The sequence below is a fragment of the Oncorhynchus keta genome, chromosome 13, assembly GCF_023373465.1.
Source record: "Oncorhynchus keta strain PuntledgeMale-10-30-2019 chromosome 13, Oket_V2, whole genome shotgun sequence".
NCBI lineage: Eukaryota > Metazoa > Chordata > Actinopteri > Salmoniformes > Salmonidae > Oncorhynchus > Oncorhynchus keta.
Window position 1 is genome coordinate 42,945,491 of NC_068433.1, and position 13,631 is coordinate 42,959,121.

At 40.5% G+C, this 13,631-nt stretch overlaps 1 protein-coding gene across 1 annotated transcript in view; it reads left to right on the forward strand.

Moving 5' to 3' along the window:
• LOC118392564 (patatin-like phospholipase domain-containing protein 2) overlaps nucleotides 1–9,577 on the forward strand; it is a 16,578-nt gene extending 7,001 nt beyond the window's left edge. Inside the window, exons 4-9 of the mRNA XM_052460206.1 lie at nucleotides 5,157–5,366; nucleotides 6,681–6,741; nucleotides 6,943–7,131; nucleotides 7,321–7,453; nucleotides 7,887–8,006; nucleotides 8,125–9,577. Of these exons, the coding sequence (XP_052316166.1) occupies nucleotides 5,157–5,366; nucleotides 6,681–6,741; nucleotides 6,943–7,131; nucleotides 7,321–7,453; nucleotides 7,887–8,006; nucleotides 8,125–8,356 (945 nt within the window). The 3' untranslated portion in view covers nucleotides 8,357–9,577. The remainder of the gene's footprint in view (nucleotides 1–5,156; nucleotides 5,367–6,680; nucleotides 6,742–6,942; nucleotides 7,132–7,320; nucleotides 7,454–7,886; nucleotides 8,007–8,124) is intronic.
• The last annotated feature ends 4,054 nt before the right edge of the window (nucleotides 9,578–13,631 follow it).

Consider the following 13,631-nt stretch of genomic DNA (forward strand, 5'->3'; position numbering starts at 1 on the left):
TATATAGATGTATGTCCCATCTCTCTATATAGATGTATGTCCCATCTCTCTATATAGATGTATGCCTTATCTCTCTATATAGATGTATGTCCCACCTCTCTATATAGATGTATGTCCCATCTCTCTATATAGATGTATGTCCCATCTCTCTATATAGATGTATGTCCCATCTCTCTATATAGATGTATGTCCCATCTCTCTATATAGATGTATGCCCCATCTCTCTATATAGATGTATGTCCCACCTCTCTATATATATGTATGTCCCATCTCTCTATATAGATGTATGTCCCATCTCTCTATATAGATGTATGTCCCATCTCTCTATATATATGTATGTCCCATCTCTATATATAGATGTATGCCTTATCTCTCTATATAGATGTATGCCCATCTCTCTATATAGATAGATGTATGTCCCATCTCTCTATATAGATGTATGTCCCATCTCTCTATATAGATGTATGTCCCATCTCTCTATATAGATGTATGTCCCATCTCTCTATATAGATGTATGCCCCATCTCTCTATATATATGTATGTCCCATCTCTCTATATATATGTATGTCCCATCTCTCTATATATATATATATATGTATGTCCCATCTCTCTATATAGATGTATGTCCCATCTCTCTATATATATGTATGTCCCATCTCTCTATATATATATATATATGTATGTCCCATCTCTCTCTATATATATATGTATGTCCCATCTCTCTATATAGATGTATGTCCCATCTCTCTATATAGATGTATGTCCCATCTCTCTATATAGATGTATGTCCCATCTCTCTATATAGATGTATGTCCCATCTCTCTATATAGATGTATGTCCCATCTCTCTATATAGATGTATGTCCCATCTCTCTATATAGATGTATGCCCCATCATGTCCCATCTCTCTATATAGATGTATGCCCCATCTCTATATAGATGTATGTCCCACCTCTCTATATAGATGTATGTCCAATCTCTCTATATAGATGTATGCCCCATCTCTCTATATATATATGTATGCCCCATCTCTCTATATAGATGTATGCCCCATCTCTATATATATATGTATGCCCCATCTCTCTATATATATGTATGTCCCATCTCTCTATATAGATGTATGTCCCATCTCTCTATATAGATGTATGTCCCATCTCTCTATATATATGTATGTCCCATCTCTCTATCTCTCTATATAGATGTATGCCCCATCATGCCCCATCTCTCTCTATATATGTATGCCCCATCTCTATATAGATGTATGTCCCATCTCTCTATATAGATGTATGCCCCATCTCTCTATATAGATGTATGTCCCATCTCTCTATATATATGTATGTCCCATCTCTCTATATAGATGTATGCCCCATCTCTCTATATATATGTATGTCCCATCTCTCTATATAGATGTATGTCCCATCTCTCTATATAGATGTATGTCCCATCTCTCTATATAGATGTATGTCCCATCTCTCTATATATATGTATGTCCCATCTCTCTATATAGATGTATGTCCCATCTCTCTATATATATGTATGTCCCATCTCTCTATATAGATGTATGCCCCATCTCTCTATATAGATGTATGTCCCATCTCTCTATATATATGTATGTCCCATCTCTCTATATAGATGTATGTCCCATCTCTCTATATAGATGTATGTCCCATCTCTCTATATAGATGTATGTCCCATCTCTCTATATATATGTATGTCCCATCTCTCTATATAGATGTATGCCCCATCTCTCTATATAGATGTATGTCCCATCTCTCTATATATATGTATGTCCCATCTCTCTATATAGATGTATGCCCCATCTCTCTATATAGATGTATGTCCCATCTCTCTATATATATGTATGTCCCATCTCTCTATATAGATGTATGCCCCATCTCTCTATATAGATGTATGTCCCATCTCTCTATATATATGTATGTCCCATCTCTCTATATAGATGTATGCCCCATCTCTCTATATAGATGTATGTCCCATCTCTCTATATAGATGTATGCCCCATCTCTCTATATAGATGTATGTCCCATCTCTCTATATAGATGTATGTCCCATCTCTCTATATAGATGTATGCCCCATCTCTCTATATAGATGTATGCCCCATCTCTCTATATAGATATATGTCCCATCTCTCTATATATCTGTATGTCCCATCTCTCTATATAGATGTATGCCCCATCTCTCTATATAGATGTATGTCCCATCTCTCTATATAGATGACTTAAATGTAAATGTATAGATGTATGCCCCATCTCTCTATATAGATGTATGTCCCATCTCTCTATATATATGTATGTCCCATCTCTCTATATAGATGTATGCCCCATCTCTCTATATATATATGTATGCCCCATCTCTCTATATAGATGTATGTCCCATCTCTCTATATAGATGTATGTCCCATCTCTCTATATAGATGTATGTCCCATCTCTCTATATATATGTATGCCCCATCTCTCTATATAGATGTATGTCCCATCTCTCTATATAGATGTATGTCCCATCTCTCTATATAGATGTATGTCCCATCTCTCTATATATAGATGTATGCCCCATCTCTCTATATAGATGTATGATGTATGCCCCATCTCTCTATATAGATGTATGTCCCATCTCTCTATATATATGTATGTCCCATCTCTCTATATAGATGTATGTCCCATCTCTCTATATAGATGTATGTCCCATCTCTCTATATATATCTCTATATAGATGTATGTCCCATCCCATCTCTCTATATAGATGTATGCCCCATCTCTCTATATAGATGTATGTCCCATCTCTCTATATAGTATGTCCCATCTCTCTATATAGATGTATGTCCATCTCTCTATATAGATGTATGTCCCATCTCTCTATATAGATGTATGTCCCATCTCTCTATATATATGTATGCCCCATCTCTCTATATAGATGTATGTCCCATCTCTCTATATATATGTATGTCCCATCTCTCTATATAGATGTATGTCCCATCTCTCTATATAGATGTATGTCCCATCCCATCTATATATAGATGTATGCCCCATCTCTCTATATAGATGTATGTCCCATCTCTCTATATATATATAGTATGTCCCATCTCTCTATATAGATGTATGCCCCATCTCTCTATATAGATGTATGCCCCATCTCTCTATATCTCCCATCTCTCTATATATATGTATGTCCCATCTCTCTATATAGATGTATGTCCCATCTCTCTATATATATGTATGCCCCATCTCTCTATATAGATGTATGTCCCATCTCTCTATATATATGTATGTCCCATCTCTCTATATAGATGTATGCCCCATCTCTCTATATATATGTATGTCCCCATCTCTCTATATAGATGTATGTCCCATCTCTCTATATAGATGTATGCCCCATCTCTCTATATAGATGTATGTCCCATCTCTCTATATATCTCTCTATATAGTATGCCCCATCTCTCTATAGATGTATGTCCCCATCTCTCTATATAGATGTATGTCCCCATCTCTCTATATAGATGTATGTCCCATCTCTCTATATAGATGTATGCCCCATCTCTCTATATAGATGTATGTCCCCATCTCTCTATATAGATGTATGTCCCATCTCTCTATATAGATGTATGCCCATCTCTCTATATAGATGTATGTCCCATCTCTCTATATAGATGTATGTCCCATCTCTCTATATAGATGTATGCCCCATCTCTCTATATATAGATGTATGCCCCATCTCTCTATATAGATGTATGTCCCATCTCTCTATATAGATGTATGCCCCATCTCTCTATATAGATGTATGTCCCATCTCTCTATATATATGTATGTCCCATCTCTCTATATAGATGTATGCCCCATCTCTCTCTATATATATGTATGCCCCATCTCTCTATATAGATGTATGTCCTATACTAGGCCTATTGTGACAAGTAGGTCATGAACAGTCATGAATGGGACATTGTCTTTCAGTCATGAATGAATTTTGAAAAGCATATCTGAGTGCATGAGTTTGAGCTTTTTGCCAGTTGACTGAGCATGTACTTTTTCAGAATACTGTACATACTATTTATTTAAAAGTTTCTTGTGAAGGTGATGCGGTTTCATTTGAACTAGATTTCATCACTGGACTACATTCTCGTAACAGTTGGTTTTGACACTCTGATAAAGGAAATATAGTACATTCTTTGCCCTCAGCCCTGAACTCATTGCCAACCTCACTGCCAAATTGAGTCTTGATCATGTGTCACGATCGTTTAGAGATGGATTGGACCAAGGTGCGCGTGGTAAGCGTACATATTACTTTTATTTAAATGACACCGAAAAAACAACAAAATACAAAAACGAATGTAACTCTACATGCAGTGCAGAAAGCAACTACACACAAACAAGATCCCACAATCTAAGGTGGGAAAAAGGGCTGCCTAAGTATGATCCCCAATCAGAGACAATGATAAACAGCTGCCTCTGATTGGGAACCATACTAGGCCAACAAGGAAATAGAAACATACATTTGCCCACCCAAGTCACACCCTGACCTAATCAAATAGAGAATAAAAAAGGCTCCCTAAGGTCAGGGCGTGACATCATGCTTTGGAACTGGCACTGATATCCTTTTTCCCCCTCAGATGTTCTAAGCCTTTTACATTGGACAATTCTGAATTCATTTTGAAATGTTAGAGGGGAGCATCTGAACTTGAAATAGAGCTGCATCGGGTAATTACATAAGACTGGTGTAAAAATGTATTAATTCTCCAAATAGTGATGTCAGATTGTTTGGTCATGAGTTGGCATTGTGGAGAAGCTGGCTAAGGGGACATCTTGTACTGACATGCCTAATATGGCCTCAAGAGGGGAATGTTTCCTTGAATATGTCGTATCGTATCATATTAGATTTCAGTGGTAACCCGAGTCGGGTTAAAAGTGACATATTTTTTAGCAGAAGATAAGCGGAGGAAGTCAACAACAAATATTTTAAGTATATAAATAGAGATGTAAGAACAGTCATCTCTGCCAGCCCTGAGACATCTTGACCACAGTATGCCCGGGGTCTTGTTCTGTGGAGAGGCTGTGGTCCTGATGTAAGTTGCGCATGGTTCCAAAAACACCCAAGTATTCTCACTTTCGCTCTCCCTCCTCCCTCTCTCCCCCCTCTTCTCTCTCCAGCGTTATGTGGATGGGGGGATCAGTGACAACCTTCCTCAGTCGGAGCTGAAGAACACCATCACCATCTCTCCGTTCTCAGGCGAAAGCGACATCTGTCCCCGGGACACCTCCTTCAACATCCACGAGCTTCGTTTCACCAACACCTCCATCCAGATTAACCTGGGCAATATGTACCGCCTCAGCAAAGCCCTGTTCCCCCCAGAACCCAAGGTAGGGAGACCGCTATGACTGCTTACCGATGCGTTATGCATAGCCCCGGGAAGACGTTTGAAGTCCTTTATGTAGGCCCTGTCCACGAAGGTCGGATAGAGGATCAGGATGCACCTTAGTCCCATTCATCAGATGGGTTGTTTATGACTACTTGTAAATAAATGCCTTATGTATTGGTTATGTGTTGTGAAATCCTTATTTAGGTACCCTTGAAACATTCTATACATTTCTGTAGGAGAGCGTAGTAGTCTGGTATGGGAGACTGGACCCCTGACCTCCCACTGTTCTATTCCCTGATTGTATAACTCCAACTCCCCCATTTCACCCCCTACCCTATCTCCTCTTTGGACTCTGCCTCCTTCCCTTACCCTCCATACTTCCTATGTGAACTTTGCCCTCCCCGGTCCCTCCCTAACTCCACAGTGATCAATACTGGCATGACATTATTGGCTTTTGTCCTTGTTGAATTGCATTTCCTGTATTGCACATTCTTCTTCACTGTCTGGATAATAACATGGGAGTCAACTTTTAGCGTCAGGTGAACTTTGCCCTCTTTGAGGTTGATCTGTGTCTCTTGGTTCAGTTTCCGCTGTGTTTTCATTGTTACTGCAATCCAGGATCTGACACTGTCTTTTCCCTCCATGTGTGTCTGGAATGATGTGTTTTCTGGAATTTGGGGATTATGCCGAATCCCACTGACAGAGCCATGTGCAGAGGCCCACTCTGCCCACCTTTGACATAGTGTTTACACATGACATGCACAGACACACACACAAAGAACACTCCACCCTACCTTTTCCCTCACGTGTCATAGTGTTTAACCCACCCTGACTAAATTCCCACCTACTGTAGGTCGTGACACTGTGACGTTAGCTATCCACATACCTCTCTCCCTGTTGCTTTGTTGTTGTAGGAACACACAATAAGGAGTAGCCAGAGAACAGGGAGAACTCTGCCACGTTGACCTTTAACCCTTAGTCTACCACTTCCTGGATTGTTGTCCATCCACAAATACAGGAGCCTGTTGCACAGGAGGGTTCTGGCTGATATAAGTCATTCCCCTCTGTTTTATGTGGTTATATACAGCTGTACTTGTGTAACACGGTTGTTAAATGTCAGCGATAACATGATTGCTAATCAGTCAGTGGTAGTGATAGTTATAAGTAATCACATAATGTGAGATCATGCTCTGTATCGTGTGTGGGTGGGTATATCTGAGTCCTGATGATCCTGTGATATGATTATTTATTCAATCTATCTCTTGCTTATGATCCCCTACCTCAATAGGTTTGATCTATGTGTTTTCTTTGACAGGTCATGGCAGAGATATGTCAGAGTGGCTACAAGGACGCCCTTCGCTTTCTTGAGGAGAACCGTTAGTATTACCATGTTTGCCTTTGACAGTAATAGTGGGCTGTGCTAAGATCATAAGCTACTGTGATATACAGTACATGCAGTGAGCATCAATGATGTACAGGGTTCAACATGAAGTATGGAGTTAACCTGCACTTATTTATGGGGTAATATTTTATTGTTGTGTCGCAAAGATGATCAATTATATTGTTTATGATGTCAGATTTGCTGAAGCTGGAGTGTCCGACTGCCGGCCCCAACCCATCAGAAGCCATACACACCTGCTGCTGCAAGCCCATCGCCATGGAAACCACTAAGGACTGGATGCTCCGGCGGCTCCGCCTCCTGAGGAAGCGGCACTGGTGGCTGGACGAGCAGATTGTTGACAACCTGCCTACCCAAATCAAAAAAGGTAGATAGGAAGTTGACCTAGACTCGGATCTTTTCTGCTCCAAGCTGTTAGAAACTGTTGTTATCTTGTTAACATTGTGTTGTCACTGCTCTGTTGTCAGTGACTTGTGGCTGTTGTGTGTCTCTGAAAGCCTTCTGAGGCTGTGCCCGTATCAGCGAAGTGTGACATATTGTGTCTCTGTGACTGTAGTGTTCTGTGAGGCGTGCCAGCAGAAGCCTGGTCTGTATGCTCAGGTGTCTGAGATGCTGCCGGTCAGAGTGGCCTCCTACATGCTCCTGCCCTGCACACTACCCGTGGTATCAGCCTACTCAGTGGGCAAGAGGTAAGACGACATCCAACACCACCAGTGCTACCTACCACTAACAACCCCTCAATGAACTCAATGCGGTCACAGTAGCTCAAACAGCAACCAAGGATGACAACACTAATGCAAACAAATCAGCTACTAAACCCCGAACTAGCCTTTAGCATAACTAGCCTTTAACATACAGCAGCCAATACCTTCAAATTAGCCCTGACAGCAACCACTGACAACAAAGTAGTCATTAGCCCACCACATCAACAAAAATAACACTGTGAATGCAAACAAACGAGGAACACAAACAGGTTTCCTACTAAACACAATCAATTTGAATGTGCTGCACACGCCACCTAGTGGGCAAGTCAATCCACCACAGGAATTCTTGTGAACTGGCCCCCACAGTGGTACATGACAGTACATTGACTTGCTGTGTTGTCCCTCTCCTGTGCTCCAGGATTGTGGAGTGGATCCCAGAGGTGCCTGCAGACATGCGTTGGCTAGCTGGGGTGGCTGGGGATGTTGCTGGGAGCTTGTACAGACAGGCATGGAGAGGAGCGCCAGTAGACATAACCAGGTGAGAGACATGGAGTTACTACTACTGGGTTATATGATGTATGGATGGAGTCTACTTGTAGATTTGGGTGTCTATCATACAGTATGAATAAAGTCTAATGGCCTTTTTATTTTTGCAGTGACGGCTCCCTGAGGAATTGCATGAGCCTGCCCCCACCCCTAGATAGTGACAGACACAGGGAGAGAAACGGTCACCTCGCCGGGTTCGCTCTCTCTGCTCTTGACCTCCAAAGTCAATACTGGAACATCCCCACCATCTCCTCTCCCCGCCGCCCCACCAGCCCCCTCATGCCCAGCCCCTCCCCACGACAGATCTGCTTCTTTGTTGGCTCGCAGGACGAGACTGACTGACAGTCCCATCCACCAATGAGAGGACACTGTGACTATAAAAAAATATATGATAGGACAGTCCAGCAACTGTGAAGGGTGGTTTGGGATGGACAAAATATGGTAATGTGATCGAATAGCTTTGGAATCCAGAACTGTTGCTATAGACACACTAATGACTCAATCATGTCTTTTGATCACTCCACCATCCATATTTCATTCTATTGTACCACATTGGAAAATCATTTACCAGTTCACCACCAAACACCTCTGTAAGTTAATTCTTTTTTTTGGAATTACACATTTTATAACTAACAATGTCTAGTTTTTCCAGATAACTTGTTGTCACTACAACTCTACCTACCTACCTACCTATAATTCAAGTTTAAGTAATAGACACATCTGTTCAGAGGAGACTGCATGAGTCAGGCCTTAATGGTCGAATTGCGGAAAAGAAACCACTACTAAAGGACACCAATAAGAAGAAACTTGCTTGGGCCAAGAAACACGAGCAATGGACATTAGACCGGTGTAAATCTGTCCTTCGATCAGATGAGTCCAAATTTGAGATTTTTGGTTCCAATCGCTGTGTCTTTGTGAGACGCGGAGTAGCTGAACAGATGATCTCTGCATGTGTGGTTCCCACCATGAAGCATGGAGGAGGAGGTGTGATTGTGCTTTGCCGGTGACACTGTCAGTGTTTTATATAGAATTCAAGACACACTTAACCAGCATTGCTACCACAGCATTTTGCAGCGATACGCCGTCCCATCTGGTTTGCTCTTTGTGGGACTATCATTTGTTTTTCATCAGGACAATGACCCAAAACACACCTCCAGGCTGTGTAAGGGCTATTTGACCAGTAAGGAGAGTGATGGAGTGCTGCATCAGATGAACTGGCCTCCACAATCACACGACCTCAACTCAAATGAGATAGTTTTGGATGAGATGGACTGCAGATTGAAGGAAAAGCAGCCAAGTGCTCAGCATATGTGGGACCTCCTTCAAGACTGTTGGAAAATCATTCCAGGTGACTACCTCATGAGGCTGGTTGAGAGAATGCCAAGAGTTTGAAAAGCTGTCATCAAGGCAAAGTTTGGCTACTTTGAAGAATCTAAAATATTTAATATATTTTGATTTGTTTAACACTTTTTTGCTTACTACATGATTCCATGTGTTATTTCATAGTTTTGATGTCTTCACTATGATTCTACAATGTAGAAAATAGTAGAAATAAAGAAAAAAAACTTATGAGTAGGTGTGTCCAAACTTTTGACTGGTACTGTATGTGTAACACTGAAAACCTGAAAACCTTGGACTACTTGTTCCTTTACTTGTTCCTTTACTGTTGTTATGTGGTGGAAAATTGTCTTAGAAATATGACATTTACAAGAACTTGTGAATTCAATAAGGGCCTTTAATACAAGGGTATCAGAGGCCGTTGCGGGTCCGCGTAACAACAAGGTTGGTGCGTTGGAATGGACGACTCCCTATTACATCGCAAAATTCAGGCTTCATCTGATTTATCTCTACAAAAACTGTACATCGAGATCAAAGATCCCCCCCACCCCACACACACACACACACACACAAAATGGAATTTAAATAATTGAACAGACGTAGGTTAATTAGTTGTTTAATAAACAAAAAAGAATGGACATTTCAGTTATTTGCTCAGCACTAACGAACACGTTCACCGTTTAAGAACCAAACAGAGCCAATGGAACAAAAAGGGAGGAACCTACTTAAATTTGTCTAATAAGACACTCTTGTTTATGTTGTAAAATATTTTTAGTTTGGAGTAAACGTTTTGAAACACTCTAAACGCAAAATAATAAGAGTAATGAATACACCCCAGTTGGTACTGTCTGGTCCTGTTGTTGTTCATTCCATAGAGATAGATAGAGGACTCTAGTGCCCAAACGGCTATGTCAGCATGGGCAGCGGCATCGAGGACATCCACCATTCCTTAACCCTATGGATTAAGAGATGATCACATAATTCCATCCAGGTCACCAGGAGGGATAAACCAATGAATTATACTTGTGAGTAAACATTCCATAACTGCAGGTGGAAGTAAATCGTCAACCTTGGCTTTATAGAGCAGCCTGTTCAAACAACACACTCTAGGTGGCAGTGTATGCTTTCCAACTCAAAGAAGTAGTAGAAGGAAATTGACTATCACTGCAGTGGTGTAAAGTACTTAGGTAAAAATACTTTAAAGTACTACTGAAATCATTTTTGGGGGTATCTGTACTTTACTTTTTACATTTTTTGACAAATTTTACTTTTACTTCACTATATACCTAAAGACAATAATGTACTTTCTACTCCATACATTTTCCCTGACACCCAAAAGTACTAGTTACATGATGAATGCTTAGCAGGATAGGAAAATGGACAAATTCACACACTTATCAAGAGAACACGTGGCTGATCTGGCAGACTCACTAAATACAAATGCATCGTTTGTAAATGGTGTCTGAGTGTTGGAGTGTTACCTTGGCTATCTATACATTTTAAAAACAAGAAAATGGTGCCGTCTACATTGCTTATTATAAGGAATTTGAAATTATTTATACTTTTATTTTTGATACTTAAGTATATTTCAGGAATTATATTTACTTTTGATACTTAAGTATATTTCAGCAATTATATTTACTTTTGATGCTTAAGTATATTTAGAACCATATACTTTTAGTTTTTTACTGTAACGGCGTTCTTCGTTTGTCAAAAGAGAGTCGGACCGAAATGCAGCGTGGTGGTTACTCATGTCTTTAATGAAGGAAGAGCGATACATGAAATAACTATACAAATGCAAAACAACAAAACGTGAAACCTATTACAGCCTATCTGGTGAACACTACACAGAGACAGGAACAATCACCCACGAAATACACAGTGAAACCCAGGCTACCTAAATACGGTTCCCCATCAGAGACAACAAGAATCACCTGACTCTGATTGAGAACCGCCTCAGGCAGCCAAGCCTATACAACACCCCTACTCAGCCGCAATCCCAAATACTACAAACCCCAATACGAAAATACAATATATAAACCCATGTCACACCCTGGCCTGACCAAATATATAACGAAAACACAATATACAATGACCAAGGCGTGACATTTACTCAAGTATTTTACTGGGTGACTTTCACTTTTACTTGAGTAATTTTCTATTAAGCTATCTTTACCTTTTCTAAAGTATGAAAATTGGGTACTTTTTCCACCACGGTCAAAATGGAGATGGCCTCAATGACGCTCATGGTCTAGTTACCACAACCACAAAGTCCTAATCCCCACCTATTTCTACAATTTATCTTCTTAAAATGTGATTTTAAACCTATACTTAACCCTAACCTTAACCACACTGCCAAAATAATGCCTAACCCTAACCTTAAATTAAGATGTTTACAATATACTTACAATATTGCCAATTTTGACTTTGTGGCTGTGCTAGAGGAAACTGCTGCCCATGCTCTAACACGGGAATTCACAAACTTTACCCTTCCCCCCATGATATTTGAGTGACAAAAAATTACAACACCATCTATATGCTAAAAAAACTACAATGGCAAGAAAAAGAATGTGAACCCTTTGGAATTACCTGGATTTCTGCATAAATTGGTCATAACATTTGATCTGATCTTCATCTAATTCACAATCCAATTGGTAGCTACAGTCTTGTCTCATCGTCATCGCTGCAACACCCGTACGGACTCGAGAGAGGCGAAGGTCGAGAGCCATGAGAAGCCAAGCCTCACTGCTTCTTGACACAACGTCCGCTTAATCCGGAAGCCAGCCGCACCAATGTTTCGAAGCCCAGCCTAAAACCCCAAACAGCAAGCAATGCAGGTGTAGAAGCACGGTGGCTAGGAAAAACTCCCTAGAAAGGCCAGAACCTAGGAATAAACCTAGAGAGGATCCAGGCCATGAGGGGTGGCCAGTCCTCTTCTGGCTGTGACGGGTGGAGATTATAACAGAACATGGCCAAGATGTTCAAATGTTCATAGATGACCAGCAAGTTCAAATAATAATAATCACAGTGGTTGTCGAGAGTGCAACAGGGCAACACCTCAGGAGTAAATGTCAGTTGGCTTTTGTGGTGGAATATTGCCTCAGAAATATAACACTTGTGTTCACATTTGTGAATTCAATATAGACTTTAATACAGAGTAGCAGAATCCGTTCTGATCCGTGTAACAACCAACCTTCCTGAGCACTGGCTCTGCTCTTATACACATACAGCATATGGGTACATCCCATATGTAAATTAAATCACGTCCCTTGTCCTTCTGCCACCATTATCTTTCAGTCTGAGTTCTTTGCTTGTTCACGCCCAATAACGCCCACATCTGCTTCAGGCTAGATTATAATGGTGGAGGGACCCCTAATGTCATACAGAAAAAAAATACATTTATTGTATACTTATGTTTCACATCTTGGTCATTTTGCTTACCATCCTCATTCCTCTGTTCTCCTAACCTTCGTATGTCCAGATGTAACAAATGTAATTATGGCCTTGGCTAATTAATGTACCCATGAATTATGCCCTTGGCATGTTATTTTACTCAGAAATGGCAAATGCACTAGGTGGCACCATTTCTCCATCTGGAAATTATTGTCCTCATTACTTCCTGTTAATGTAATAACAGCTGCATCTATTTTCATTACATTAACATTAACACACACTTTTCAAATATGATCATTCAGAGTATCTCTACCGCTCCTGCTGTCTCTAGAGAGTTGAAAACAGCAGGTCTGGGACAGGTAGCATGTCCGGTGAACAGGTCAGGGTTCCATAGCCACAGGCAAAACAGTTGAAACTGGAGCAGCAGCACGGCCAGGTTGACTGGGGACAGCAAGGAGTCATCAGGTCAGGTTGTCCTGAGGCATGGTCCTAGGGCTCAGATCCCCCGAGAGAGACAAAGAGAGAAAGACAGAGAGAAGGAGAGAATTAGAGAGAGCATACTTAAATTCACACAGAACACATAGACACTCATGGACATGTACATATATACACACACATATTCACAGTGTAGGGTTCTGAGTCTGAATGAATACAGAGACCAAAATGACAAATTCACTTCAAGATTTTATAAATCACCAGCCGTGAAGATTTGAACACGAGTAGCATACAAATTTTAACACACATAGATCTCAATCACCACTTAATCTACATGAGAGAGAGGGGAATTTCCTCAACCTGTAGAATCCATGCAATAGTAATCATGATAAATCTCAATGACAGAAGAAAACTAAACTGAACAAAAATATAAACTCAACATGCAACAATT